At 44.0% G+C, this 15,267-nt stretch overlaps 1 protein-coding gene across 1 annotated transcript in view; it reads right to left on the bottom strand.

Annotated features, from left to right (window-relative positions):
• Positions 1–856: 856 nt before the first annotated feature.
• DDRGK1 (DDRGK domain containing 1) overlaps positions 857–15,267 on the bottom strand; it is a 36,689-nt gene continuing 22,278 nt past the window's right edge. The window contains exons 5-9 of the mRNA XM_041488171.1: positions 9,660–9,782; positions 7,671–7,709; positions 4,566–4,622; positions 3,809–3,857; positions 857–2,353 (exon numbers count right to left, since the gene is read on the bottom strand). Coding sequence (XP_041344105.1) covers positions 2,181–2,353; positions 3,809–3,857; positions 4,566–4,622; positions 7,671–7,709; positions 9,660–9,782 — 441 coding nt within the window. The 3' untranslated portion in view covers positions 857–2,180. The remainder of the gene's footprint in view (positions 2,354–3,808; positions 3,858–4,565; positions 4,623–7,670; positions 7,710–9,659; positions 9,783–15,267) is intronic.

Genomic DNA, 15,267 nt, shown 5'->3' with positions numbered 1-15,267 from the left:
AGATGAAGTCCAGCACCCAGACACTGGGGTTTATTAGGAGAGGAGAGCACTCCAGCAGCCCCAGACTGTTCCACCTCTCCCCCAGGACATTGGGGACAACTCCCAAGTGAGCCAGGACACCCAGGGGTGTCCCTGCTTCAGTGCCAGCAGGGAGGGAACAACCCTCTTCCCATCAGGAGTCTCTTTGGGATATAGTGAACTTGTGCTTTGAATTCAGCCAGTGAAATTATTTTGGGGGCACAGCCCTGAATTTCTTCCCCCTCCAATTCCACAGACACAGACTGAAACAGCAGCTTAGCTTTGAGCTGCCTCATTTATAACCCATCCAAACAAATGGCCTGAAGCAATTGTGTTCCAGACTTTCAGCTGCCTCCGGGGACTTTGGATGCGAATTCCTAGAAAACACCAAAACACTCCTTTAACAGAAAATGGAGCTGCAGTTTTTGGTGGTGGCTGTGGCCCAGGGTCAGAGCACCAACACCCACCCATCCTCACCTCCTGCAGCCACTCAGGAAACTCAGAGAGCTGCAGCAATTCCTTCAAGGCACAGCAGAGCTTGTTCCACAGGAGTTTTCAGCAGAGTTAGAAGCCCCACTCATGTTTTTTGTTACCTACATGGTTTTCTCCTGGCTCATGTAAATCCCCAGCCTCACAATCCACACGCAGCAAAGCAGCCCCAAAAAGAGGGAAAAATGAGTTTTGCTGAGTGCTGAGAGGATGCAGCTGGGTGAAAAGAACAAGAATGGAAATGGTGGGAGAGGATCAGGAGGGCAGAGCAGCTGCTGGCAGAGCTCAGTCATGTCCTACCCCAGCCCTGTCCCTGCCCATTTCTAACACAAACCTCTGCAGTTCTTTAAATATTGTCAATTTTATTACAAGAATACTTTAAGACAGAACAAGAAAACAGTGGCAAACCCAAATATTTTTTAAAAATTTAATATGCAATCCTTAAGTCAGAGACTTTACAAGCCTCAAATGCTAAAAAACCTCTTTGCTGGCTGTGGTTGCACAGCACTCAGGATGTGCTGATCTTTCACAGCAACACGTGGTGCTGGTGGAACTCCACTCTCCTGCACTCTGACATCCAGCAGCAGTGCAGAGATTAAAAGGAAATGTTTCCTTCCATTGTTTTATTGCTGTCTTATCCCACTGATAAGGTGGCTTTTAGTCTGCTCAAGTTACCTCTTAAGTTTGGCAGAGACAAAACCTCTTGTCCTCCCCAGTCACTGTTTATCCACATAAATTCTGCTGATTTCAGAGAGGAGAATGAATGGAAGATTGAAAAAATAAATATTCTTATGCAGGAAATACACTGACCCATACAATTAATACATTAATAACCATTACCTTGGAGCATTAATTGCATGACTCAGAGTGTCTGAAGCTTTTATTTAAAAACCCCCAGACCTGCAGAACACAGAGGCCACGGGGTGGGGGTGGCTGAGGCCTTCAGACACCCTGAGCTGGCTCTGACTTCAAAGGATGAATCACCAGGATCTGGTTGGTATCACAATAAATGAGCCCAGCCAGCCCTTCCCTGGAGGGGTTTCTGTCTCTTGGCTCCAGGGAAATGATGCAGCTTGTCTGCAAGCAAACTTTTTATGTTACATAAACCAAGGAAAACATATTCATGTAGCAAAGGTTTCCTGAAATAGCCCCTGGAATTTTGAACAGAGCAACCATTCTTTCCAGAGTTTCAGGGTATATTTCAGCAAGAACAAACACACACTTATGAGTATTTTCTTTTTACTTTTTCCTTCCAATCTGGGTACAGCAGCCAATGCTGTGTCCATCACAAAGTTAAACAGCTCCACAGTGCAGAGCAAGCCTGGAGAATCCTGAATGCAAACAACCCCCAATTATTTGACAGACATCAGAATCTGCAAACAACAAAAATTTGTTTATAGCAACATGAGACTGGCTGCCAGGGGATAAATGGCTGATCTTCCTGGGCTACAGGTGCATCAGTGTTTGAGCTCCTGGCCAGCCTCTTGTACAATCAACTTTTACCATTTCACAGCAGCTCTAACAGAAGGAAAAGCAAAAACTTCTGAGTTTGCAGCTGGTGCTCAAAAGATCATCCTACCTTCAGCCACCACCAACAGACCCAGGGGTTCTCGTTTGCTTTTAATTACAACGTGCTTTATTCATTAAGAGGTTCAACTCCTGCAGTGTGTGTCTCAGGCCAGGGTTGGAGCCACAGCTCTGCTGTCAGGCTGGAGGTTGATGAGGGAGTTGCTGGCCTGGGCCAGCTCTGCAATGGACACTCGGCCTCGCTGCTTGATGTACTGGGCCACGGCTGCCATCTCCTCTGCAGTGATGTAGATGAACTTTCCCCTGTCATCAATCACACCTGCAGGGCAAGCACAGCGCTGAGAGGCTCCCCTCACCTCCCACAGGCATCACTCACTGCTTTGGGAAGGGATGTTCCAGCTGCTGAGGAACTCCCTACCCAGGCCAGGCAGGATTTTATCTCCTGGCACTGCTGGGAGCTGGAGCAGGGCTGTGCCAGCAGCCCAGGGCCCTGAGAATGCTCCTTTTGCTCAAAAACATGTTCTGGCACTGGGAATAGCTGCCTGGGAGCTCCACAGCAGCTGCTGCAGGGATCCCAGATGTCCTGAGCTGGATGGGACCCAGCAGGATCACTGATCCAGCTCCTGGCCCTGCACAGACCCCACAACAACCCCACCCTGTCCCTTGGAGCGTGGTCCAGACTCCCCTGGAGCTCTGGCAGATTTGGGGCAGTGCCCAGCACCCTCTGGGGAAGAACCTTTCCCTGATCTCCAACATAAATCCCCCTGAGCCAGCTCCAGGCTCCTGTCCCTGTCACAGGAGCAGAGATCAGAGCTGCCCTGGGGAGGAAGCTGCAGAATTTGATGGATCTCCCCTCAGCCTCCTCCTCTCCAGGCTGAACAAGCCAAGTGCCCTCAGCTGCCCCTCACACTGGGATCCACATCCTCAAGGGTCTGGATTCCTCTACAGACCCTTCCCCTTCCCAGCCCTGCTTTTTTGGTGCTCATGTTCCCAGCTCAGCCCTTCCAGCTTCCCCTCTGAAGGGAATGCAGCTCGGTTTCCATATTCCTGTGGCTCCACCCAGACTGAGAGCAGAACTCTGCTTTTATGTATTCCACCGAGGCAGAGCCTCCCTGGCTTTGGGCACAGCCAGCCAGCACAGCACACACATCCTTTCTCCCTGCTTTCCAGGCACTTTTAGGGCATTTGAAAGGGTTTCCACATTGCTGAGACAGGCACAGCCAGCCAGGACAGCACACACATCCTTTCTCCCTGCTTTCCAGGCACTTTTAGGGCATTTGAAAGGGTTTCCACGTTGCTGAGACAGTTGTTCTCCAGCCACGAGGAGAACAAGATCAGGTCAATAAATGTTTGTGCTGGCACCTTCCCCTACTTCACCCTTGGAAAGAAAAGACTGCCCAGCTCTAAAGCAGCCTTGTTCCTGCTCAGTCTGCTGCAATTCCAGCTTGGACAGGGCTGGGAACAAGCACTTCACTGGCTCCAGCACCCTGCAGTGCCCTGGGATGTCTGCCTCTCCACACCAGCCCTGCCTTTAACCCACCCCAAATCATCCCAGTGACCCTCTCAAATTCAGATTTTAGAAGGCCCCATTTGCAGCTGGCTGCTCAGCAATCTCAAAATGCCTTGGGCAAATAAATAAAATAGAAATATCCAGCTATCAAGTCCTACTAGATCCTTAAAACAGGAATGACACTGGAATTCTCTCTCTGCCACAGGGAAGGCATTTTCTGCACCAGCAGCTACAGAAAGATCCCCTTTGTGCTTTGGCTGTCACCTGTCAGGGTGCCATCTGCCATCAGGTCCTGGATTCTGTTAATTGCATCCTGTGCAGAAGAGAAAAAGGAGAAACAGACTGATCAAAAGGGAAGCAAAAACCATTCCACACGTTCAGATAAACTCCAGAGGTTTACCTTGAAATCCCTCAGGGTTAAGGAATTCAGTACTCCCTCACAGAGAGGTGGAATCAGCCCCTTGGTCTTAGAGGGATTATTTTTTTTTTTTTTTGTTGGCATGTTCAAATTAAATTCAAATTAAATTTTGGGATGTTCAAATTAAATTCCCTACCCCTTAAAAGAGACTTTTATTGCCATTACTTGGCTGTTTCAAGGAGCAGAGGGCTATAGGAATCTTCCCATGGAAAGGCTGTGCAGTGCCATGAAGCACACTGAGATTCTTCTCCAAAGTCCTTGCTCAAAAATTCCACATTTTTTGTATCTTTTCCTGCTCCTTTTAAGAGCAAAACTCTCCTACCAACCCAAGGCAACAACTTGTTGAATTTATGGCTGGGTTTACTCTTCAGTTACTCCAAGCATGTAGTTCCACTGCACCTTAAGTGTTGGTTTCTACAGCTCTACATCTCTTTTTCTTGCTGTTACATGACTGCAGAAGGAAATTATAATTTAGATTTTAACCAGATAAATTCCTCTAAGTAACCCACTGCACACTTAAATGGAGCTCTGGTTTAACAGGGAGGCAGGGATCCAGCAAAAATTAATACTTCCACCCCAAAAAGCCAGGTTTTTTTTTTTTACCTGTGTCCTTAAACCCAGATGTGAAGCCAAGTCCTCCAGCTGGATAACCTTTGTTTTCTGTGGGGACAAACAAGAGTTAAGCTGATGAATGAGAAAGCTGGGATTTTTTTTTTCCATTCCAATAAAAAAAATGCATTAACCAGACAAAGCAGAACCTGTTCCTTCAAGTAACTTTTCCTAGTAAGCACTTTCCTGTGATGAAAAACACTCAGGTTACCTAAAGCAGGGAGCTCTGTGGAAAAACTGAGTGCTCTGACCCACTTAGGGCAAGACTCAAACACATCTGCCAGCCTTGATCCTGGACTTTTCCTGACACTGGGATGAGCACAAGGAACAGCCATGACTCTGCTCCCCCACCTCCTGAGTTTCTCAGCTGCTACCTTTAATTTCCAGAGTGTTTTATCAAGATCCCTTTCTTCTTTCAGGGATGTTTCAAAGCACCTTTTAAAACCATCACTGGTGTGTATCAGCACTTACATAAAACCCAGGCAAGACTGGCAGCATTAAGTGCTTTAGTCTGTTTTACTGATGTCATGTGTATTAATGCCATAATAATCTTCCTAAGCAAGCCAACACCTTATTAAAATTGTCACTGCTGGAACTGCACATTGTCATTTTGCTTTTGACAGATGCTTCCTGCAGCTTTTCTCAGTCAAGGCACAGCCACCACTGCTCACATCTGGTTTTGTGCTTCTCTGGAGCTCCAGAGAAAACACCTGCAGGGCTTGTCTGGAGCTACTTGGTTCCTGCTTTCTTCCCTGCCAAAGTTTTAGGAACTCATCTGTTTAGTTGCAGAAGTGTTTGCAAGGAGCTTGGAAAAGACAAAACTGTTGGAAAGCTCAGTTAATATTCAGGTTTACATTGCTAAAATCCAAGTAGGTACAGCCACAGGAGCTGCATCTCCAGTAACAAATTAAATACTTCAAACAAGAAAGTCCTTTGTTTCTGATCTTGAGAGCACACTGGGAGGCCACTGAAGAAATAAAGAGAGGCTGAAATAGATGAATCTTTTTCATTAATAAAATCAGACCCCAAAGAAAGGCACACACAGATTTAGCAGCTGTGAAGTTCGATGCAGCCAAGCTAGAGAACTGAATACCATGGACTGAACACATGGAACTGGAACCAGTCCATGGAATTCAGTTCTCAGAGCTGGGAACTGCCAACATTCGTCACATCTTCTTTTAAAGGGACTGGGGGGGGGTTGGTGCAAAGCCACATGAACAGGAAAAACAGGACTTAAAGCTTCACTTAAAGATCTTCCCCCTCAATGACCAAGTTTAGTGGAAGCTTTCCAAGACAGATCCTGCTGGGAATGAGAGCCCAAGGGTGTGGGGAGGGATGGGGATGCACCCCCCACACTCTGGAATACAACACCTAGAGGTCCCAAGGGAATAAAACACTGCTCCACATGCATCATGTTCTAGAGACAGGCTCAGCTCCCCTTCAGCAACAAAAACACATCCACATTCTCCTGAATTAATTTCATTTTAAGGGTGATGCTGCTGCTGTCCTCAGCAAGGGATGAACCACAGCAAGAGGCTGCATTTTGCTCCCAACACCCTTAAGAATGAAGCACGGGGTGAGCTGTCTCCAGTATAAAAAATTATTCATCAGAAGAGCTAAATTCAATTATATTTTTTTTAAAAATGCCAATTACTCTTAATTTAAACATTTTTTCTGACAGCTACGAGCAGCTCAGCACAGCTTCCTGTCAATGGTTTCTGTGAACAGAACAGAAGATGAGGGCAATACATAATCTATACATTAAGCACACTTTCAAGATTAAAGAAAAATACTTAAAACTTGAGAAAGAAAGCGATGCCCCACTTCTGCAGCTCAGCTCTGCAGAGGAAATCAGGTGTCAAATATTCAGACTTCGGTTTCCAGCCCAAGTTTAATTTCTCTGACGTCAAGATGAAGTGACTGATACAGAATTTTGTGCTGAAACACTCAACTGGGAGCTTGTGACTAATCTGGTCCATCCACCACAACCCCTGGGGCAACGGGCAGAGTCTGCCCTGGCTGTGCCATGCCCTGGAAAGCTCCCAGTGCTTGTGGAAGATCCCAAGGGACACTGGGATCTCCTTTTTTACCCACAGAGGTGAAGGAGAGGCAGAGAGCAGCCCAGCAGAGCTTCGCAGGGCTCAGCTCTGAGCTCTTGTGCAGAACTGCCTGGCAATCACTCCAAAGGACTCCCCAGGGAGAGTTATCCATGAGGCAAATCCCTAAGTCCAGGAGACAAACCTGCTGTACATTCAGGGTTTGGCTGGGATAATGGACGTGCAAAACGTGAGATTTTGGGATACAAACTGATTAGCAGCTCACTGAGCGTCCAAGTGATTTGCTTGCTGGAGAAGCCTTTCACACAGGCCACACATCCTGAGAGTCCAGATTCCAGTAAAGGAAGAAAGGGATTCATTAGGAAAAAAGATTTGCATGACAGTGTTGGAGCGAGAGGAGAAAAATGCATGTGACCTTTGATATAGCAACAGTGGAGAGCATTTGCCCTCACAGATCAAAAGCATAATTGAACACAGCCCAGGTTTTAAATACCCAGCCATACAATGGGATGAAAGGGAGACTGACACACCCTGTTAAAACAAGGCAGCTGCTTCTTCAACTGCCCTCCTGAACATAAAAAACCACTGGAAGCTGCATGGATGGAAAAAAGTGAAGGAATCACAGGAAAAGTTGGGATTGAGCTCCCCAGTGCCAGTGCTGGAGGCTCCAAAACACCCTCCAGGTACAGCAGCTCTCCTTCCTGCTGAGCTCACGTGGAGACTGTTTTTAAATCAGTGGCTGATGCTCACAAACAAAAAAAGCCTGGATGCCCCAAATCCCAATCCGCAGCAAACTTTGCTTCCATGAACTCTGAGGGAGATCCACCAGGCCACATCCTGCCCCAAAAGCCAGGACCCAGCTGGAATTAAATTATTTTAGATAATTTAATGTGTTTGTGCTGGTTCAGTAAATAACATTCATTGAAGGGATCACTTTTGACACTTGTTGAATATTTAAGTGAACGAAAGAGGAAGTAAAGATGCCCCTCTTTGACCAAAGGTATTTCACACCATCTAAGGAGAAAATCCAAAGGCACCTTACCTTAACATACTCCAGGAATTCCATCAGAAAGCTGCGAGACTGGAGACAGCAAGGAAAACAGTGATTATTTTGAATTAATGAGCATTAAATGCATCAAAAACTTGCCGAGTATAAATACTATGGAAGTGTTTAGATTGCATAATTCCTAAGTTTTAACTACACACACTGAGATATTGAACTGGGAAGAAAACTAATCTAGATTTAATCTTCATAAGGGATTTCTGACAGGTATTTTTTGAGACAGAATGTGGCTCAGGTACATTTTAACTGTTTCCTGAAAGGTCACCATACACTTTTTTATTCTCCACATTATAAACACCCTGAAATAAGCACATCTGGGTGAGTTTAAGCATCATTAAGTCACACACCCAGGCCATTCTGTGCAGAGGAAAACCCAGAGTGACTCAGGAGCTGCGGATGGCCAAGTGCAGCACAGCTGCTCAGCACCTGTGGAGGCTCAAGCATTTCAGAGCCATGCAGCTGAAATCCAGAGAGCAGCTCCACTGCAGGGGCAATGCAAACACTGTGCATTGAAGCTAGAAGGAGATCAGGTTACTCTGGAACCTCAGGAATCAATCAGCCTTAATTAAATGGTGAGCTCTGGAGGCAGGAGCTTGATTTTCAGCACAAGGCAGGGTCAGCTTTGCTGACAGGATACTGAAATGCTTCAGTACTTCAGCCACCACTCAATTTCCTTCTCATTTCTCCTGCCTCCAAATAACTCTGTACCTGCTATTATTTCTGAATATGACTTTTAAATCACCTGCAATTCAAGTTCTAGCTCCCCACCCCTAGCAAAGTGATCTCAGGTTGAGATGCAGGCATCTCAAACTCTTTTAGGTGAGGAACACCCTTCTCTTCTGACACGGAGGGAGATGAGTTTCTCCTTGACAGGCAGCTGTAGGAACATGGACAATCACCACATTCCAGCTGCAAAGGGTGTTTGAAGTGGAACACAGCAATATGTAGGGATAATCTCATCTCCTAACAGGACAGGTACAGATTTTTGAAGGAACTGTCAATAAAAGTGTGCAATTTCCTGTTCACTGCAATTCCCCATCAGCAGACAGAACTTCTCTTGCTGTTAATCCTGGTGTGATGGAGGAATTTTTCTTGATGGGAAGGGGTCCATAGTGAGAACCTGTAATGAGTCAATGGTGCTTGAGAATTGCTGTGCTCAAAGCCACTCTCAGCCACACTAAAGCAAATCCATTTAATTCCAGAGTCTCTTCAGCAGAGCAGCAAAGGCACACATGGCCCTGAAATAAATCCTTCCCAAGAAATGCACTGGACAGCTCAAATTGGCAGCTGCAACCCAAGAGCAATTCCAGGATGTGACAGCAAATAAATTGTGTCTAACAGGTTTTCAGCAGACAAAGCAAGAACTCTGCCTCCCACCACAGCAAAACTTCTTCAGGTTTGCTGTGATTTTATATCAAATATCACATTTCAACCACCATCCCCAGCAGCTCTGCAGGCAGCCTCAGCAGCAGCAGTGTGGGTTTGTCCTGAGGATTCCCTTATCAGAAGCCTTTTGAGACAAGAGCTTGGCTTTTAATTTGATTTCACAGCAGCTCTCTTGGTGTAGAAAATAAAGCCAAACCCAAATAATTGCCCCCAAGGTCTGTGGGCACTTTCCAACTCCAAATTCAGCTTTACTGGCTCAGTCTCTGTGGGTAAGGCAGAGTGCTGACAGTGAGAGATTATCTGAATTCCAGAATGGGTTTCAGTTCAGTTCTTAGACACAGGAAGGACAGAATTCATTTCCAGCAAGTTCCCTCAGAGCTCTAAAATACCCTGTAGGAGTCTGGTATGAGGAACAGCAGCACTCCCCAGGAAATATTCCAGGGTTAACCTGTGCCACAGACACAATTTAGCTTTCACAAGCAAAAACCTTTGGCTGACTCCTACTTTTAATTTCATTTCACACCAGACAGAATGCAGCAAGTCTAACAGGAGAAGAGGAACTGCAGAACCAGCCTCACATACCTGCTCCTCTGTCATTGCTTCTTCAACCCCTTCCTCTTCAACCACAAAACTCTCCTTCAGCTTCAGGTACTCCTCATATTCTCTCTTCTCCTCTTCTTCCTTTGCCTTCCTTTTTTCCTCTTCCTGGACAGAAAAGATGACAAGTGGTCAGTTTGCTCTTTCCCAAGTCAGGTTTGAAGTGAAGCAGCATCTTCTTTCTCTGCAGCCAGCACGTAAAAAGTTTTTTAAGCTGAGTCTAAGCTGTCCCTTGATGGCACAAGGAGTTTCAGAAGGCAGTGACCATCTCACAGCCAGGGCTGGCTCTCAGCAGAGCTGACAGAAAACCTCTTAAATAGCAACCTGCCTGCTTCATTTGCATCAGTCTGTTGCTCCTCACAGGAAGTCCCTGCCCCTCCCTGCACTTTGATGCCACATTGACATTTTTGGTTACTGGCCCCAGGTCTGCTCTGCCACTGCAGGACACTGGGAGTGCTCACAAGGGACAGTGGATTACACTGGTGGAGAGAAAATGTAAAAGTTTCAGGTAAAATCACGTTTTCAAGGAAAACCTCTTTCTTAGAAAGACAACTTTCTTCCAGCAAACTGTGCCCTCATGGATAATACATAAAATTAAGTAATATATGAGTAATGATATAAAGTATTTTAGGCACAGGAGGCAAGGCGTGATTCTATTAAAAAAAGAAGTTTTTTACTTTACTTTTTGTTTGCTAAACAAAAGCTCTTAGTTATCTGCACTAAAAAACTTCATGGCTTTCCCTGAAATAAATATTAAAGCTTCAAGGCCCTCAGTAAAGCTGATCCTCCCTGCACTTTGAGGTAACATTGACATTTTTGGTTACTGGCCCAAGGTCTGCTCTGCCACTGCAGAACACTGGGAGTGCTCACAAGGGACAGTGGATTACACTGGGGGAGAGAAAATGTGAAAGTCTCAGGTAAAATCAAGTTTTCAAGGAAAACCTCTTATGATAACTTTCTTCCTATATGGAAAATATATAAAATTAAATAATACATAAATTATTATAGAAAGTATTTTAGGCACAGGAGGCAAGGCACGATTCTATTAACAAAAGGAGTTTTTAAATTTTACTTTACTTTTTGTTTGCTAAACAAAAGCTCTTCATTATCTGCAATAAAAAAACTTCATGGCTTTCCCTGAAATAAATAGTAAAGCTTTAAAGCCCTCAGTAAAGCTGATCCTCCCTGCACTTTGATGCCACATTGACATTTTTGGTTACTGGCCCCAGGTCTGCTCTGCCACTGCAGGACACTGGGAGTGCTCACAAGGGACAGTGGATTACACTGGTGGAGAGAAAATGTAAAAGTTTCAGGTAAAATCACGTTTTCAAGGAAAACCTCTTTCTTAGAAAGACAACTTTCTTCCAGCAAACTGTGCCCTCATGGATAATACATAAAATTAAGTAATATATGAGTAATGATATAAAGTATTTTAGGCACAGGAGGCAAGGCATGGTTTTATTAACAGAATGAGTTTTTTACATTTATTTTACTTTTTGTTTGTTAAACAAAAGCTTTTAGTTATCTGCAATACAAAAAAACTTCATGGCCTACCTTGAAATAAATATTAAAGCCTTGAAGGCCACAATAAAGCTGGCCCAGAAAACTCCAAGCCCAGCATCAGTGACCTGGTGATGCCTGGTTCTGTGGAATTCACACCTTCACAAATCAAAATGGTGATTAAACACTTGGGAATGTGACACATTGCTCAGAAAATGTTCTAAATGAGAACTGGGTTTTACTGGGAGCTCCTAAATTTGCAGCTTTCCATTGTTTTAATTTAAAATTTGCTTTGCTCTTCTCCAAGAGAAGGCTGGACTGACGTTGAAGGTTGGATTTGATGATCTCAGAGGCCTTTTCCAATCTAAAAGATTCCACAGCTCCCACAGAACAAAAATGTTTCCCTCCAGGAAATGTTGCACAGAGGAATTTATGTTTGTGCAGCACCTGGTACAAGGAGATTCCAGAAGGATCTGGCCTCTGGCTCCATCACATTCCAGAGGCTGATGGAAGAAAACACAGGAGTTCTTCAAATTTCAGTGACAATCCCAGGGCATTCCTCTAGCAAATTTATAAAGTTTAAATTGAAAAAAAAAAAAAAAGAAAATATCAGAAGACAGTATCCCATTTGTAACTGAGAGCAACAACAACTAAAATACATTTTCCTGCTTCTGGAATGTAAAAAATGAGCAAGGCTCCTTCCCGTGGTCCTTAAACCAGCACCTTGCACTTTTAATCCCAGGGCATTCCTCTAGCATCAGCAGAGAAATGGATTTTTTAAAGAACAATGATATGGATTTCTAATTTGACATTGATATGGTAATTGCTTCCTTAAGTAGCTGTAATGTAAATATTTGTTCCATTAAAAAAAAAAACAACAGGGAGAGAGACAGGACAGGTCGTTCAGTATATAGAAAATACATCCATATTAAAAAAGATGTGGTAAAAAACAGAGTATTTGGTAAAAAACAGAGTATTTGGTCCCCTTTTTATTTAAATATAAAAATTATTATATTATATAATTAATATATAAAACATAAAAATGTTTATCTTTTTATAAGAATAGAAAAATATATAAATATTTATATATATATATAGATATTTTTGCATCAAATTCCCAGAATGTCAGGAGAAAGAGTCCTGCCAACATCCAAGAATGAGAAAAACAGGACTGAAAGGACCTTAGTGTATCTGCAAAGCCAAATCCATTTTTTAAACTGCTATCTCATGAAAAATCTACAGATCTGAGGAAGCTCTTGAGACAAAACAAGATCATTTTTGGGTCATTCATCACCACCACAATTAATCCAACAGCAGATTTTTTTTTTGGAATTATCCCAGCAGGTTCCCATCAGCACTCCCATTCCCACCCCAGGCAGAAGAGCAGCCCTGCTGTGGGACTGGCAAAGCACTGTGCCCCCAGCCCCTCTTTTGCCAACAGGATTTTGTTTTCCAGATGCTGAATTTTGCTCAGCAGAGCGTTTCCAGGTGCTCTGAGGCACTGCTTTGGCACCTGAGGTGTGTCAGCCCTCAAAGCTTCCTGGTGGGTTGTGGCTTTCTCCAGAACACTAAATATCTCCAGCTGCTTTTTTTCCATCTGAAAATTAAAAATTCATTAAGAGCCTCACATGCTTTACAACCTAAATTCACCTATGATTCAATCTATAGGGCAAAAAAGGATTTATTCAAACTGCAGCTTGGTTCAGAGCAAGAGGAGAGATGAGTTTGCACAAGTGCCCAGGGAGAAGCAAGGTGGAGGCTGAGTAGGGGAACCCTGGCACTGCCAGGATGGCTGGGAATATTTATTTATGTTCATTTAGAATATGTATTTCTATTTATTTAGAATATTTATTCCCATTTCTTTAGAATAATTCTATTTATTTAGAGTATTTTTTGTTTGATCAACTCTCTCTTTTCTCACAGAGCAGCTGGGTGGGAGATGCAGGCTCAAATTTAGGCAGCAGAATTCCCTTTTTTTTCCTTACATGCACTCCAGATGCCAAGAACAACATAACCATATTTCATTTGGAAGCAACAGCAATTGTTCTTTTCTTGTAAGTGCATTAAATTTAATCTTGATCCTGGAAAGACAAGAATAATGTTCTTCCCCTGGTCTATTAGAGAGGCTGTAATTCAGCAGGATTTGAAATGAGGAAAAAAAAAACAATCACAAAGCCTCAAAATTGCTTTGGTAAATAATTTCTAGGTGATTCTGAAAAAAAAAAAAAAAAACCTGAGGTGTGTCAGCCCTCAAAGCTTCCTGGTGGGTTGTGGCTTTCTCCAGAACACTAAATATCTCCAGCTGCTTTTTTTCCATCTGAAAATTAAAAATTCATTAAGAGCCTCACATGCTTTACAACCTAAATTCACCTATGATTCAATCTATAGGGCAAAAAAGGATTTATTCAAACTGCAGCTTGGTTCAGAGCAAGAGGAGAGATGACTTTGCACAAGTGCCCAGGGAGAAGCAAGGTGGAGGCTGAGTAGGGGAACCCTGGCACTGCCAGGATGGCTGGGAATATTTATATTTATTTAGATTATTTTTATATCTTTATTTACAATATTTATTTCTATTTATTTAGAATAATTCTATTTATTTAGAGTATTTTTTGATCAACTCTCTCTTCTCTCACGTGCTCACAGAGCAGATGGGTGGGAGCTGCAGGCTCAAATTTAGGCAGCAGAATTCCCACAAAACTCAGTGCTGTCCACACAAATAACCCAGAAACACCCCCAGCCCCTCAGGGTCACCTCACACATTGAGCCCAGGATTTTGTGCCAGGCACACAGAGGGCACTGAGCTCAAACCCACCTTTCCAACCCCACATTTTGGCACTCAGGCTCCTCCTGAGCTCAAACCCACCTTTCCAACCCCACATTTTGGCACTCAGGTTCCTCCTGAACTCAAACCCACCTTTCCAACCCCACATTTTTGGCACTCAGGTTCCTCCTGAGCTGGTGGCTCAGAGCAGAGAGTGGCTGGGCACCCCCCAGCCATGGGTGGGGTGCTGGGGAAATCCCAGCAGATGGAAATGTGGTAACTGCAGATGCTCATCTTCAGCTGCCTGCTTTTATTTTTTTGGGTTTTTTCTTTTTGGTTTTTTTTTTTTTTTTAAGCAGGCTTGCCTCTCTCCTCACCCATCTAAATGTTACCCCAAACGGGGGCTTGAACAGAGTAAAGACTTCTTTTTCATTAGTTTGTTCCACTTCATGTGAAGAACACACTATCCCACTTTGACCCCAGCTTTATTGAACAAATAAGTAAATAAATGATCACTCAAAGCTTTGTTTTCTTTTTCCCACCCAGCCTCCCCTGCCCACCAAGGACCTGGATGTGCTCTGAGGCTCCTTTCACCCTCTGTCTGCCCCTTGCCTTGATCCCAGGGATTATTTCCAGCACATCTTTCACCAGGTGAAACCCACAGCATCCCAAAAACTCTCTCAGGCTCCCAGCTGGAAGCACACATTGATTTTTGGGATCACAGATTGCTCAGGATGCTGCTTGGGTGGAGCAAACCCCACGGGCAGTGAGGAAGGCAGAGCAAACACTGGACACTCTTCAGGCATCACCTGCCCCCTGTCTATCCTTTATCCTGAATTTTTAGGATGAGGAACATCATCCTGAGTGTTTAGAGGGCCATGGACCAAAGAATCCCTCCTTGTACAGCATCCAGTTTTTGTACTGTCAGGGCAGGTTCTGCAGGAAGCCAAAAGGGACTTTGCAGAGAATAATTTGGCACAGGGCAGATGGATCTGTAGGATTCCTGCCCCAGACAGAATGAGTGTCCTTAAACCCCCAAAATCTGAGGAGAATGAGGTTTTTTTGCAAGGTTTTCAACTTGTACTCCCTTAGGAGAAATTAATTTTGAGGGAAGTATGCACCCTTGAAAACTGATGCTTAAACTGCAGTTATGGAGTGGTTCTCCATCAGCCTCAAGAAATGCACTGTTAATGCAGGAAAAATGGATATAAATATCAAACAGATAATGAATGAAGAGATCTGCTGAGACACACACAAATCTTGCTGTTCACAAAATAAAACAACTAAAACTTGGTGCCCCTTCTTACATGATCAAAGAGTCAAAACTTTAGG

This window comes from Pyrgilauda ruficollis, unplaced genomic scaffold (genome assembly GCF_017590135.1).
Source record: "Pyrgilauda ruficollis isolate IOZ18807 unplaced genomic scaffold, ASM1759013v1 scaffold88, whole genome shotgun sequence".
Classification (NCBI taxonomy): Eukaryota; Metazoa; Chordata; class Aves; order Passeriformes; family Passeridae; genus Pyrgilauda; species Pyrgilauda ruficollis.
The sequence above is the reverse complement of the archived record's forward strand: the minus strand, read 5'-3'. Positions and strand labels throughout refer to the sequence as shown.